General features: G+C 42.0%; 2 protein-coding genes across 2 annotated transcripts; both read left to right on the top strand.

The window, feature by feature from the left end:
* The first annotated feature begins 1,202 nt into the window (after positions 1–1,202).
* Positions 1,203–2,198, top strand: LOC130292008 (olfactory receptor 6C74-like). Its single transcript, XM_056541439.1, has one exon. It carries the CDS (start codon positions 1,203–1,205, stop codon positions 2,196–2,198), a length of 996 nt encoding a protein of 331 aa, XP_056397414.1.
* Positions 2,199–8,566: 6,368 nt separating this feature from the next.
* Positions 8,567–9,562, top strand: LOC130292007 (olfactory receptor 6C74-like). The gene has a single exon (XM_056541437.1). It carries the CDS (start codon positions 8,567–8,569, stop codon positions 9,560–9,562), a length of 996 nt encoding a protein of 331 aa, XP_056397412.1.
* Positions 9,563–16,548: the final 6,986 nt, after the last annotated feature.

Below are 16,548 nucleotides of genomic sequence, written 5' to 3'. Positions count from 1 at the left end.
CTAGGCCACGCGCGCGCCGGGTCTCTTAGATTTAAAGGGCCAGTGCACCATTAATTGGTGCCTGGCCCAATTAGTTCCAAGCACTCCCCACACCATAAAACCCACTTCCCCTTCCTGTCCCTGCCGGATCTTGTTGCCTTGTGCCCTGTGAAAGCGTTTCTGTGTGTCCATTGCCTGTGTATCCAGACCCTTGCCGTTGCACCTGACTATGAACCATTGCTGCCTGCCCTGACCTTCTGCTACGTCTGACCTTGCCTTTTGCCTAGTCCTTCTGTACTGCGCCTAACTCAGCAGTCAGTGAGGTTGAGTCACTATCGGGTGGAACAACCTGGGGGTTACCGGCGGGCTCTGGTGAAAACCAGTAACCTCTTAGATTCCGTTCCCCTGGTACGGCCCACGCCATCACCTCACTGACATAGGATCCACCACCCGTGTCCTCCCCGGACTCCAGTCCGGATCCTGACAGAAATGATTGTCTTTCCACTTATTTGCCCCAACAGAGCTGATTGGAGAAGTTTAGAAATACCCTGCAACTATTGTACCATTATTAAGTTTTTCAACGATTTAGTTGTGAAGGTCTGGAGACAGCTCTTTGCTTTTATCTATAAGATTTCTCTTGTGCGACACCTTGGCAATGAGACCTTTTTGTAGCCATCAGTTGGGACTGAACCCATTGATATTATTTACGCTAACAAGCGGCTAAATTACTGATAGATTTCAGCTGTTGTCTTGGTTTTCCATGCCTTTTTGCACCTCCCTTTCTTCATGCGTTCAATATTTTTTCCCTGTGTCAGTTGACATTATTACACATAACTTAATTTCTAAACGTATTTGTTTTGGTTTCTTTGTATGTATAGATCACTGGAGTTGTTATCACCATTTTGTGAATACTTTGATGTAAATTACAGCTTTGGAAATGTATTTAATGAGAAAAATTGTGACGTGTTCAATACATTTTTACGTTGTGGTAGATAGATATGAGATAGATAAATATATATGAATATGATATAATTTATGGTATAATAGGTGATTTATTTCTATCCTCTTGCTCTATGCACAGGGAAAGCCTCAGAAGACTTGTCAAATATATTCAGACGCCCCGTTCACCTGGTACAAGAACCAAGAGTTTCTGATCCCTACAATCCCCTTTACCCTTTCATACTTTCTCTGATGTTCCTTTTGAAGTTTTGCTCTTTACGAAGATGTTTTCTAACCAAACGCATATCAGATACTTCATCATAAATGGGATCACTGATGTTCCGGAGCTTCAGCTTCCCATCTTCCTCCTAGTTCTCCTGATCTATCTCATAACGCTTGGTGGTAACATGACCCTCCTCCTCTTGGTTTGTGTTGATCATCGTCTCCATAGTCCTATGTATTTTTTCCTTGGTAACCTCTCCATAGTAGACATGTCTTCTTCCACAATCAGTTTATGTAAGACCTTATCAAGTTTCATCACCCGGGACAAGTCTGTGTCTTATATTTCTTGTATGATACAGATGTACATGTTCGGGTCTTTGATGAGCAATGAGCTTCTCATATTGGCAGCTATGAGCTATGACAGATATGTGGCCATCTGTAACCCTTTACGGTATCACATGGTTATGGATCCTAAAACCTGTAGCCTATTGGCTTCATCCTGCTGGGTATTTAGTTTTTTACAAATCATTCCACCAGTTGGGATCCTCTATTCTTTCTCTTGTTATTTTTCCATTGAAATCAACCACTTTTTCTGTGACATTGTTCCCCTGATGAGAATTTCCTGTGATGACACTTCTTTCTTAGAGAAGTTGTTGTTCATAGAAGCAGTGTTAGTTTTCTGCCTGACCCCATTCTTTCTCACATTATTTCCTTACATTTTTATCATAAACACCATATTAAAAATACCAGGTACCATTGGAAGACGTAAGGCCTTCTACACGTGTTCCTCTCACCTCACAGCTGTCATCTTACTCTACATAACCCTTATTGGACAATATCTGACACCAAACCTAAGTAGCACCTTGGACTCCCAAAAATATTTTGCTCTTTTTAACACAGCCGCCGTCCCTATGCTAAATCCATTGATCTATAGCTTGAAAAATAAAGACGTGAAAAAGGCTTTCAGATGGACCCGGGGGCAGGTGAAAAAATATTTATCAGAATGTTCTTTATATTTTTTATCTGTAATATCTCAAAGGTCAGAGTCCAGGTTGTAGGTCTGGTCACTGCCAAACTGTACATCTAGCACCAGGATAAAGGATGGATTTAAAATACACTGTATAAAAATTATCCTTTGTTAAAAAAGAAGAAAGAAAATAATTAGAACATTGTGTAACTATATCTAAGCTTTCTGAGCTGGGTGTGAAAATGTAAAAGTAAAACAATCTGAGAATATTCCATGTATTGTTTATCTGCAGTGTCTTAAAGCACAGCTAAAAACACTCTGGCGTCACGAACATTACGGGTTAATAACACCTTGCTCCTAGGATTAATACCATCTTGCCCCATCCACCTATCCATCCACCGCTACACCCTGTGGTCCCGCCATCACCATGGGTCACCACACCAGTATTATAAATGGCACATTTTGCATCGGGGTCCAGAAGTTACAAATTACATCTCTGGATGGCACCCCTGGTGACTAACAGCTTTTAAAAATGGGAAAGGTGTCCAATTATCAATTTTTGGTGGGCATTACATGCCGGTGTTACTATGGTGTGCCAAGGCATCCCTAAATTACCCTTTTAGAGTGGCAGGTTTTTAGTCTGGCAAGTGATAAAGCAATGGATTTATACAAGCCGAATGAAAATAGAGACGGGGGATGATAAACTGTGCAGCCACATTCCCTAGTTATATGAGATAAATACTTAGGCTTAGGAGCCCTGCTGCAACAGAATAGATGGGGAGGTGTTATGGGTACCAGCCCTCTTATTCCTAACGTAGGGGTATGTTACCATAAATCATACACTGATTTTGCTATGGACTCCCTAAATACAGTGCTAATGGAAAGTCATTCCAACCTTTCCTTATTTTTAAAGGGGTACTCCGCTGCCCCAGAGTTCGTAACATTTTGTTCCAAAAGCTTGGAGTGGGGGCGAGGGGGTCATGATGTCACGACCACGCCCCCTCGTAAAATCACATCCCGCCCCCTCAAGTCTATGGGAGGGGACGTGGCAGCCGTCACACCCCCTCCCATGCACTTGCATTGAGGGGGCTGTGACGTGACATCATGAGGGGCGTGGCCATGTGGTGGGGGGCAGTATGATCATGGTGGGGCCAGCATCATGTCTGGGGGAAACCAGGCACTGCCCATCACCTGCCCAATACCATCCCTACAGTGATCATGGTGGGGGCCGCATCATGTCTGGAGGAAACCAGGCACTGCCCATCACCTGCCCAATAACATCCATACAGTGATCATGGTGGGGGAAGCATCATGTCTGGGGGAAACCAGGCACTGCCCATCACCTGCCCAATACCATCTCTAATGTGATCATGGTGGGGGCAGCATCATGTCTGGAGGAAACCAGGCACTGCCCATCACCTGCCCAATACCATCCCTACAGTGGAGCATGGTGGGGGCAGCATCATGTCTGGAGGAAACAAGGTACTGCCCATCACCTGCCCAATACCATTCCTACAGTGATCATGGTGGGGGCAGCATCATGTCTGGAGGAAACCAGGCACTGCCCATCACCCGCCCAATACCATCCCTACAGTGATCATGGTGGGGGTAGCATCATGTTTGGGGGAAACCAGGCACTGCCCATCACCTGCCTAATACCATCCCTACAGTGATCATGGTTGGGGCAGCATCATGTCTGGAGGAAACCAGGCACTGCCCATCACCTGCCCAATACCATCCCTACAGTGGAGCATGGTGGGGGCAACATCATGTCTGGAGGAAACCAGGTACTGTCCATCACCTGCCCAATACCATCCCTACAGTGATCATGGTGGGGGCAGCATCATGTCTGGAGGAAACCAGGCACTGCCCATCACCTGCCCAATACCATCCCTACAGTGATCATGGTGGGGGCAACATCATGTCTGGAGGAAACCAGGCACTGCCCATCACCTGCCCAATACCATCCCTACAGTGATCATGGTGGGGGAAGCATCATGTAGAGAGGAAACCAGGCACTGCCCATCACCTGCCCATTACCATCCCTACAGTGATCATGGTGGGGGCAGCATCATGTCTGGAGGAAACCAGGCACTGCCCATCACCTGCCCATTACCATCCCTACAGTGATCATGGTGGGGGCAGCATCATGTCTGGAGGAAACCAGGCACTGCCCATCACCTGCCCAATACCATCCCTACAGTGATCATGGTGGGGGCAGCATCATGTCTGGAGGAAACCAGGCACTGCCCATCACCTGCCCAATACCATCTCTACAGTGATCATGGTGGGGGCAGCATCATGTCTGGAGAAAACAAGGCACTGCCCATCACCTGCCCAATACTATCCCTACAGTGATCATGGTGGGGGCAGCATCATGTCTGGAGGAAACCAGGCACTGCCATTCACCTGCCCATTACCATCCCTACAGTGATCATGGTGGGGGCAGCATCATGTCTGGAGGAAACCAGGCACTACCCATCACCTGCCCAATACCATCCCTACAGTGATCATGGTGGGGGCAGCATCATGTCTGGAGGAAACCAGGCACTGCCCATCACCTGCCCAATACTATCCCTACAGTGATCATGGTGGGGGCAGCATCATGTCTGGAGGAAACCAGGCACTGCCCGTCACCTGCCCAATACCATCCCTACAGTGAAACAAGAACGCTGAAGGCTGTAATCGCTGCCAAAGGGGCTTCAACTAGGTCCTAAGTAAAGGGTATGAATGCTTAGATTAATGCAATATATTCACTTTTTCTTTTCAATAAATTAGTAATGATTTCTAACATTGTGTTTTTACTTTGTCATCATGGGGTATTGAGTGGAGTATGATGGGAGAAACTTGGTTAAAGACCGTAACATAAAATGTAAAAAAAAAGTGAAAGGGTCTGAAGACTTTTTGAATGCACTTTATGTGTGTGGAAAGGGTTAGACTGAGTTTGGAAAATGAGGATGCCTTGGAAGAAGACTTCATGGCAGTCTAGGGCCGGTTAGAGAGGAAAAGGAAAGAAAATGACTCCAAGAAGACGTCACCTGTGAGTCACTGAATATAACTGGAGTCACTTATATGGTCTGAACCATGTGCTCACTGTAGGGGGGTTATATTGGCCTATAAATACTGGTTTTTAAACAGTTTAACTTCCATGTGGTGTTGATATGTGGTCCAGGTGTGGAGGAATTATATTATTTATTTAAACCCCACCCCGTGAGAAAATCTTGCATTCCCCGGGTGCTAGTATTCATGCCATGAGGCAGCCAACCAGTGGATCTAGTGCATTTACCTAAGGCTAATGTGGAGCACAGACTGTTTCAGGAATCCCCTTAAATTTCCTTACATTGCTGAAGGGTAATTTCATGTTTGGGCCATTGTCCGGATTGTTATATTTCAAGTTCACTTGTCTGGTTCGTCATCTTCATACTTAAAGGGGTTATCCAGGATTAGAGAAACGAAGACACTTTCTTCCAACAAAAGCACCAGCCTTGTCCTCAGTTTGCATGCGGTATTGAAGCTCAGTTGCTCGTAGGTGAATGGGGCAAAGTAGTAATACCACACTCAACCTGAGGACAGGTGTGGCGCTGTTGTTTGAAGAAAGCAACTATGTTTTTATATTTCTTGATAACTCCTTTAACATTAAAGGGGTACTCCCGTGGAAAACTTTTTTTTTTTAAATCAACTGGTGCCAGAAAGTTAAACAGATTTGTAAATTACTTCTATTAAAAAATCTTAATCCTTCCAATACATTTTATGGGATTTATACTACAGAGGAAATGCTTTTCTTTTTGGATTTCTATGTCATGACCACAGTGCTCTCTGCTGACCTCTGCTGTCCATTTTAGGAACTGTCCAGAGCAGCATATGTTTGCTATGGGGATTTTCTCCTGCTCTGGACAGTTCCAAAAATGGACAGCAGAGGTCAGCAGAGAGCACTGTGGTCATGACATCAAAGAAATCCAAAAAGAAAAGCATTTCCTCTGTATTATAAATCCCATAAAATGTACTGGAAGGATTAAGATTTTTTTTAATAGAAGTAATTTACAAATCTGTTTAACTTTCTGGCACCAGTTGATTTAAAACAAAAAAAGTTTTCTACAGGAGTACAGACTCCCAGCTGGACACTACACAGTGTGTGCTTGTGGGAATTAGTACCATTAAAACAATATTTTGGCTTCATTTCAGATATTTTTTCCTTAATAAATCCATGTATCCTGCTACATTCCTAATAAATCCCCCTCCGCTACAGTATATAACTCTGTGTCATGGGGAGATGTTCCTAATAGTCATAATAATTACCAATTAGTGAATCCAGATCCTGTAAGTAATATCGGGGGATTAATTATCACTAACATGTTGTATTATATATACACCCAGAACAATAGCGCAGTGTACAGGAACAGCAGATCACATGGGAGACAATGATGGCATCAACAGGAACATTAAGCTCAGAATATTTCTATCACCTGTAAATATTACATCACTGTATGAGAATTATAGACGATCAAGGTCTGGAGGTAAAGTACATGACACAAAGGTGTGCGGAAGAGAACGTACGTTAGAGAAACTTAGAATAATTTATATATTGATAGATAAATAGATAGATATGAGATAGATAGATATTAGATATGAGATAGATAGATAGATATGACATAGATAGATAGATAGATATGAGATAGATATATATGAGATAGATATGAGATTGATAGATATGAGATAGATAAATAGATATGAGATAGATAGATATGAGATAAATAGATATGAGATAGATAGATAAATATGAGAATAATAGATATGAGATAGATAGATATGAGATAGATAGATAGATAGATAGATATGAGATAGATAGATATGAGATAGATATGAGATAGATAAATATGAGATAGATAGATATGAGATAGATAGATAAATATGAGAATAATAGATATGAGATTGATAGATATGGGAGAGATATGAGATAGATAGATATGAGATAGATAGATAGATAGATAGATAGATAGATATGAGATAGATAGATAGAAATGAGATAGATAGATAGATAGATAGATAGATATGAGATAGATAGATATGAGATAGATAGATGGATATGAGATAAATAGATATAAGATAGATAGATATGAGATAGATAGATATGAGATAGATAGATAGATAGATAGATAGATATGAGATAGATAGATAGATATGAGATAGATAGATAGATATGAGATAAATAGATATAAGATAGATAGATAGATAGATAGATAGATATGAGAGATAGATAGATATGAGATAGATAGATAGATAGAAATGAGATAGTGAGATAGATATGAGATAGATAGATAGATATGAGATAAATAGATATAAGATAGATAGATAGATAGATAGATAGATAGATATGAGAGATAGATAGATATGAGATAGATAGATATGAGATAAATAGATATAAGATAGATAGATAGATATGAGATAGATAGATATGAGATAGATAGATATGAGATAGATAGATATGAGATAGATAGATAGATATGAGATAGATAGATAGATATGAGAGAGATATTAAATGAATGAATAGATAGATAGATAGACAGAGCAAGTGAAATAAGTATTGAACGCGTCACCATAAATCCAGTTTCTTTGAGACAACAGTCCGGGTTAGTTCCAGGTCTCTTTGATACTCTCCACAAGTTTCCTTGGCTCTCGGACAATTCTGATTATTCTATCTTGTGAGGAGCACCAGGCGGAGGCAAATGTATGGTGAAATGATTGTCTTTCCACTTATTTGCCCCAACAGAGCTTATTGGAGAAGTTTAGAAATACCCTGTAACTATTGTACCATTATTATGTTTTTCAACGATTCAGTGGTGAAGGTCTGGAGCTCTTTGCTTTTATCCATAAGATGTGTCTTGTGCGACACCTTGGCAATGAGACCTTTTTGTAGCCATCAGTTGGGACTGAACTCACTGATTTTATTTACACTGACAAGCGGCTGAATTACTGATAGATTTCAGCTGTTGTCTTGGTTTTCCATGCCTTTTTGTACCTTCCTTTCATCATGCGTTCAATATTTTTCCCCTGTGTCATTTGACATTATTACAAATAACTTAATTTCTAAACTTATTTGTTTTGGTTTCTTTATATGTATAGATCACTGGAGTTATCACCATTTTGTGAATATTTTGATGTCAATTATAGCTTTGGAAATTTATTTAGTGAGAAAAATGGTGACGTGTTCAATACATTTTTCAGTGTTTGTAGATAGATATGAGATAGATAAATATATATGAACATGATATAATATGTGATATGATATAATAGGTGGTTTATTTCTATCCGAAATAAAGGGAAAGCCTCAGAAGACTTGTTAAACATATTCAGAGGCCCCGTTCACCTGGTACAAGAACCAAGAGTTTCTGATCCCTACAATCCCCTTTACCCTTTCATGCTTTCTCTGATGTTCCTTTTGAAGTTTTGCTCTTCACGAAGATGTTTCTTAACCAGACGCATATCAGATACTTCATCATAAATGGGATCACTGATGTTCCAGAGCTTCAGCTTCCCATCTTCCTCATAGTTCTGCTGATCTATCTCATAACCCTTGGTGGTAACATGACCCTCCTCCTCTTAGTTTGTCTTGATCATCGTCTCCATACTCCTATGTATTTTTTCCTTGGTAACCTCTCCATAGTAGACATGTCGTCATCCACAATAACTCTACACAAGACCTTATCAAGTTTCATCACCCGGGACAAGTCTGTGTCTTATATTTCTTGTATGATACAGATGTACATGTTCGGGTCTTTGATAAGCCATGAGCTTCTCATATTGGCAGCTATGAGCTATGACCGATATGTGGCCATCTGTAACCCTTTACGGTATCATATGGTTATGAATCCTAAAAACTGTAGCCTATTGGCTTCATCCTGCTGGGTGTTGGGGTTTTTACAAATCATTCCACCAGTTGGGATCCTCTATAGTTTCTCTTGTTATTTTTCCATTGAAATCAACCACTTTTTCTGTGACATTGTTCCCCTGATGAGAATTTCCTGTGATGACACTTCTTTCTTAGAGAAGTTGTTGCTCATAGAAGGGGTGTTAGTTTTCTGCCTGACCCCATTCCTTCTCACATTATTTCCTTACATTTTTATCATAAACACCATATTAAAAATACCAGGTACCATTGGAAAACGTAAGGCCTTCTACACGTGTTCCTCTCACCTCACAGCTGTCATCTTACTCTACATAACCCTTATTGGACAATATCTGACACCAAACCTAAGTAGCACCTTGGAATCCAAAAAATATTTTGCTCTTTTTAACACAGTCGCCGTCCCTATGCTAAATCCATTGATCTATAGCTTGAAAAATAAAGACGTGAAAAAGGCTTTCAGATGGACCAGGGGGCAGGTGAAAAAATATTTATCAGAATGTTCTTTGTATTTTTTATCTGTAATATCTCAAAGGTCAGAGTCCAGGTTGTAGGTCTGGTCACTGCCAAACTGTACATCTAGCACCAGGATCGGGCTATAAGTCAGACAGATAAAGGATGGATTTAAAATGCACTGTATAAAAATTATCCTTTGTAATAATAACAAAAATAAAAAAAATAATAATTAGAACAGTATGTAACTATATCTAAGTTTTCTGAGCTGGAGTGTGAAAATTTAAAAGTAAAACAATATTTCTGGGAATATTCTATGTATTGTTTATCTGCAGTGTCTTAAAGCGCAGCTGTCATCATTGCAATTGTGATCAACAATAATATTATGGCTTATGTCTGGGGGTACAAAAATAGTGAGAGTTGCGCTTTAAAGGCCAGAATACAGGTTGTAGGTGTGAACACTATGAAATTGTACATCTAGCACCAGGTTGGAAAGTGTAAGCGAATTGGTCTCTGAGAGAAATCAGGATCGGCTGTAATTACACTAAATGGAAATGATTTCTTGTAAAAATATTAGAAAGTAGAAAGCTGTAGTAGCGAATACATCAGAGCTACATGAGCCAACATATTGGAAAATCAAGAACTGTAGATTATTTTTGAGGTTGTCAAATGAATAAATATAGGAAATGTAGGAAATTAGTTAATATTCCTCGTGTCTGATGTGGCCCCTGGAAGTTTTTCAGGTGGGCTTTACCGTAAATGGGTATTTCAACCAAAGGGGTATTCTGGCCAAAGACATCTTATCTCCTATCAAAGCCATGCCCCTCTATTCATGTCTACTAGAGACGTGACGTCACACCACGCCACCTCCATTCATGTATATTGGAGGGGGCGTGACGGCTGTCACGCCCCCTCCAATATACATGAATGGAGGTGGCATGGCGTGACGTCACATCTCCAGTGCCAGAAACACAAAGGTTTCCAATGCGGGTGCTGCATGGAGATCCTTTGGATAGGGGATAAGATAAGTAAACGTAGGGGTTTTCGATTAAAGGATCATCAGTAGGCTGCTTAGAATCATTATTAAAAAATGTAAAAACCAATAGGCACTATAATACCAAATATGTATTTAATGATAGTTTAATATTTCAAAACAATAATTTTTTTTAATTGAAAATGGTACTTTGTGTGTGTGTGTGTGTGTGTGTAGGGGGGGTGCATGTTTTTAGTAGTACATAAGGGTACTGTAAGTGGTTAAAATATGTACTATACAGTTTGAAATAGACATACAAGTGACCTATGTTCTGTGTATTTATGGAACACCTCCCTCTGGGATCTCAACATATAGAGCATTTCTAGGATCCAGGGTACCCGCAACTTCTCTAATCCTAGCTGGGATCTCTTTAAAGCTGGATATAACACTTGAGTAATATGGTGGGCTCGGAGGCAAAAAGGTCTGGTCATTGCGTCCTATTGATATCTCTATTCCTTCAGTGTGGCTCAGAGACTGGGGCATTTACTGTTTGTCCCCCCGGTTTCACAATTTCTAATCTGCAGAATGCAAGTTGTGATGTGAAAGTCTCACAGCACTAGGCCTGGCCCAATGCCCTAAAGGGTCCTAGTTTAGTCCCATGGGGCACTTGCACAAGTTATCCCCTAGGTTAAAGTTTCCTCTTCTTTTCTTTATTTCCCATGCTAACGAGTAAGGCCAGGGTAAACCTCGGGGCTATTTTTCCCAGGAGCCAGGTTAGCCCCAAGTGAATCTGGTTTTAGGCCAAACTAGGCACACCCTGTCCGAAGGGTACAGCGAAGCAATTTGTTAACACATTCTTCCCCTAAATATAATACTCTAGACTTAATTCACTTGGCTAGTTTGCTGAGCAACGAGGAGGCTTTAATCTAACATTTCTCCCTGGTCTGGAATACTCTCTAAGTAAATTGTATAACAGTATAAATAGTACAAAATCAAGATAAAATGCAGAGAATCAGAGTAAATCATGAAATGTAGGTGCAAAAGAACATTACCATTTATGACACCTAACCAATAGGTTCTAAATCACACAGTGGGACACTGCAATAGTATCACCAAGGTAGGGACTTATTTTTGTCCCACTTTTGGCCTTGACTCACTGTATAGGCTTAAATGTAGTGTAATGTGTCTGTGGGATAATCCCTCTGGTCTCCACCAGAACTTGGTAGAAAACAATACAATATCATGTATAATTCAAAGACAGCATGAAAAAGTATTAAACCAAGGTAAAGGGCAAAGACTCACAGTAAAACATGGAATGTAGGTGCAAAAGTTCCTTACCAGTTCAACACCTAACCAATAGGTTCTAAAACACGCAGTGGAGCGGAACACTGCAATAGCATCAACCAAGGTAGGGGCTTTCTTTTGTCCCAGCATTGTCACTTTTGGCCTTGCAGTTGCAGTTGGTTTTGTGTCTAAGGCTGCATTCAGACGGCCATAACACAGATTAATTTTATTGTCAGTTTTACTATTGTGAAGTTTAAGTCATCTAAACATAAATCGCCATGGAAGACATTTATCGTTGTATATAGAGGCTTTTTTTTTTTCGCTTACATTTGGCACATAGAAAGTCACGTGTGCCCTTTTTTTTTGGGCTGTAAGCAAAAAGCTACAAACAAGCTTATAAAAGTCAATTTCAGATGTAACTTTGCAGTTGTCAGGGATTTATCAAGTGCCAATGTTTCCTAAAAAGTCACAACCCACTCCAAAACACCGCAAATGTAATCCAACCCGGACCTGGTTTACAAAGCTGGCTTTGGAGAGCAGGATTTTATATTCCCTTCCTGTAGCCATGATCGGCCGGTTGGTCCTGTCCAATCTCTGCACCGGAGAGATTCTGTGGACTATGTCGATGACCAACCTTTTTATGCTTTATTTAATATTAATAAAATAGTAACTAGGGCATGTGGGGGGTGGTTTTTGGAATAAACATTTTTTTAATGTGTTGTGTTTTTTTATTTATTTACTTTACAGGCTTAGTAATGGAAGCTGTCTTGTAGATGGAGTCCATTACTAAACTCAACAGAGCTTAACATTATCCCCCAAAACAGCTAACGCTAACCGCCAAATATGACCCCAGTACCCACCGCTACAGGGATACGGGGAAGAGCCGGTACCAACAGGTCCACAGTGTCAAAAATGGCGCTCCTGGGCCTAGGCGGTAACAGGCTGGCATTATTTAGGCTGGGGAGGGCCTCGCCTACTCTGGTAACATCAGGCTTTTAATGTTTGGTTGCTATTTGTCTGAGAATAAAAATAGTCATTAGTTAACAGGGTAGGCAAGGAACATTGTTATTGGTCCCAGCCTTAGTAATGCCAGCCTGTTATTGCCTAGGCCCAGGAGTGCCATTTTTGATGCTCCGGATGTGTTGGTACTGGCTCTTGATACCCCTGTGGCTTATGGTAATGGGATAATAATTGGGGGTTAGTGCTAGAGGTTTTTGAGGCTAATGCTAAACCCTGGCTTCCACTACTAAGCCTATAAAGTTATTTTTTTTATTCCAAAAAACACTCCCCTAAAAGCCCTTGTTAATCATTTTAAATATATATTTTTTTAAAACGCTGCTCATCGACATGGTCCACAGAATTGGAAGTCATCCTCTGCATCCATAGATCTCAAATGAGAAGGAAAAAAACACACAAATGGGTAGTAAAGCCAAATAATGCAGAATGCTTGGATGTATAGGGAGAGGTATAACCAGTAGAAAGAGAGAAGTGCTTATGCCGCTGAACAGAACACTGGTGAGACCTCACTTGGAGTATTGTGCGCAGTACTGGAGGCCATATCTCCAGAAGGATATAGATACTCTAGAGAGAGTTCAGAGAAGATACTAAACTAGTACATGAATTGCAGGATAAAACTTACCAGGAAATATTAAAGGACCTTAACATGTGTAGAAGAAAGAAGAGACAGAAGGGATATGATAGAGACTTTATATACATAAAGGGAATCAACACGGTAAAGGAGGATAGGAGATTTAAAAGAAGAAGAAAAACTACCACAAGAGGACATAGTGTTATATTAGAGGGGGAAGGTGTGTGCAGTAATATCAGGAAGTATTACTTTACTGAGAGAGTAGCTGATGCATGGAATAGCCTTCCTGCAGAAGTGGTCGCTGCAAATACAGTGAAGGAGTTTAAACATGCATGGGATAAGCATAAGGCTATTCTTCATATAAGATAGAGATAGGTAGAAGGCTATCCTCCATATAAGATAGGGATAGGCATAAGGCTATCCTTCATATAAGATAGGGATAGGTATAGGGCTGTCCTTCATATAAGATAGGGCCAGGGACTATTCATAGGATTCAGATTATTGGGCAGACTGGATGGGCCAAATGGTTCTTTTCTGCCGACACATTCTATGTTTCTATAAAGCAAAAAAAAAAAACTTTTTAAACCCCTATCTCAACAGTTCTAAACAAATTTCTACTAACAGGAGTATAGCTGTGGAGTTATAATATTGTGCCAAACTATACAAAGATGCGACATTTTTACGGCCACTTATTGGTTGCACTGTACATATACGCCACCCGGCTATTCCATCAAAGCAGGATGGGGCTCCATCATCACTCCCGGCTATATCATCAAAGCGGGCTGTGGCATCAACATCGGCCCCCCCCATAACATCAGCGCCGGAGGACATGGAGACCGAGGGGAGACAATTCCCTGATGACGTCTCCATATCTGATGTGGAACCAAGGAGGAAATTCTCTTACGATCCAGATGGGGCCTGCATCATGGAGGACATCAACGTCCCGGACTGGATTTGGAAGAGAAGGAAGTAGGAGGAGAACTGTTCCCACAACACATTATGTCAGATAGGAGTATTGATTGATGGAGATTTGGCTTTATTACACTGTTTTGTACTGGTCCTATGGGATTATTCAGCTTTGTTGTGTTTTATACTGTTAAGTACTTTTGTATAGTGTTGAGCGGCATAGGCCATATTCGAATTCGTGAATATTCGCGAATATATGGACGAATATTCGTCATATTCGCGAATATTCGTAATAGTCTTGTTTTATTTTCGCATATGCGAATATTCGCGCATGCTAAAATTAGCATATGCGAAAATTTGTGTATACAAAATTAACATATGCGAAAATTTGCATATTCGAAAATTAGCATATACACATTTTCGCATATGCGAAGATTCGCACACCAGTCTCACACAGTAGTATTAGAGCCTTCTTACACCACATAAGCTGGAAGCAGAGAGGGATGATCACTGTGATGTGTACTGTGAAAAAAAAAATATATAAAAAAAAATAAAAAAACGAATATTCGTAATTACGAATATATAGCGCTATATTCGCGAATATTCGCATATTCGCGAATAAAATTCGAATTGCGAATATTCGCGAGCAACACTACTTTTGTACTGGCTTTGAATGAGGGAGCAAATTTTTTTGCAATAGTTTATAGTAAAATTTAAAAAACATTCAAGTAAGTGGGTGGTACTTTTACTAGTTCAGCCTCTCCCCAGAGAAATGAAGTCTTTTTGATAGTGGTCTAGCAGGCCAGTAAGTTTCCTGTTGCGCGGCCCATTTAATTTCTTTTAAGAACAGTTAAATGCAGCGCTCATTTGATAGAGCAAATAGCCATTGGCTGCTCACTGTCACGATGCCGGCTGGCAGGTAGTGGATCCTCTGTGCCAGAGAGGGATGGCGAGGACCGCGCTAGTGGACCGGTTCTAAGCCACTACAGGTTTTCACCAGAGCCCGCCGCAAAGCGGGATGGTCTTGCTGCGGCGGTAGTGACCAGGTCGTATCCACTAGCAACGGCTCACCTCTCTGGCTGCTGAAGATGCTGAAGATAGGCGCGGTACAAGGGAGTAGGCAGAAGCAAGGTCGGACGTAGCAGAAGGTCGGGGGCAGGCGGCAAGGATCGTAGTCAGGGGCAACGGCAGGAGGTCAGGAACACGGACTAGGAACAGACAAGGGAACGCTTTCACTAGGCACAAGTGCAACAAGATCCGGCAAGAGAGTGCAGGGGAAGTGAGGTGATATAGGGAAGTGCACAGGTGGGAGCCAATTAAGCTAATTGGGAAGATTGGGCCAGGCACCATCATTGGTGCACTGGCCCTTTAAATCGCAGAGACCCGGCGCGCGCGCGCCCTAGGGAGCGGGGCCGCGCGCGCCGGGACAGGACCGAGGGAGAGCGAGTCAGGTACGGGGGCCGGGGTGCGCATCGCGAGCGGGCGCTATCCGCATCGCGAATCGCATCCCGGCTGAAGGCGGACCCGCAGCGCACCCGGTCAGTGGATCTGACCGGGGCGCTGCAACAACGAAGATGAGGCGAGCGCTCCGGGGAGGAACGGGGACCCGGAGCGCTCGGCGTAACAGTACCCCCCCCCTTGGGTCTCCCCCTCTTCTTGGGGCCAAAGAACCTGAGGAAAAAAAACTCAATTTTTCCGTGATGAGGTCCGATGCAAATTAGGAGGGGTTCTGTGTGGAAACGTACGAGACAGTCCAATCTTTTATTGTAAAAACAATAGATGTAGAGGGGTCTGGCGAGACTGGTCACAGGAACGTAGAACCTGTTGATGAGAGAGGCCAAAAAAATTTTTCCTGCAGATCCGGAATCCAAGAAGAGCATAGTAGAGAAGGAGAAGGTAGAGGCAGATATCCGCACAGGCACAGTAAGGCGTGGAGAAGCAGAGTTGACATCAAGAACTGTGTCGCCTTTGTGCGGAGTCAGCGTACCTCTTTCCAGGCGGGGAGGACGGATAGGACAATCCTTCAGGAAGTGTTCGGTACCGGCATAGTACAGGCAAAGATTCTCCATGCGGCGTCGTGTCCTCTCTTGAGGTGTCAAGCGAGACCGGTCAACTTGCATAGCCTCCACGGCGGGAGGCACAGGAACGGTTTGCAGAGGACCAGAGGAGAGAGGAGCCGGGGAGAAAAAACGCCTCGTGCGAACAAAGTCCATATCCAGGCGGAGCTCCAGACGCCATCCGGAAAAACGCATGTCAATGCGAGTGGCAAGATGAATGAGTTCATGTAGGTTAGCAGGAGTCTCTCGTGCGGCCAGAACATCTATAATGTTGCTGGA

This window comes from Hyla sarda, chromosome 9, assembly GCF_029499605.1.
Source record: "Hyla sarda isolate aHylSar1 chromosome 9, aHylSar1.hap1, whole genome shotgun sequence".
NCBI lineage: Eukaryota > Metazoa > Chordata > Amphibia > Anura > Hylidae > Hyla > Hyla sarda.
Note: the sequence above shows the minus strand (reverse complement) of the source record. Positions and strands in the feature narration are given on the sequence as shown.

Excerpts from the sequence above, each read along its gene's own strand:
- LOC130292008 (XM_056541439.1), top strand. The coding sequence starts at position 1,203 with ATGTTTTCTAACCAAACGCATATCAGATACTTCATCATAAATGGGATC.
- LOC130292007 (XM_056541437.1), top strand. The coding sequence starts at position 8,567 with ATGTTTCTTAACCAGACGCATATCAGATACTTCATCATAAATGGGATC.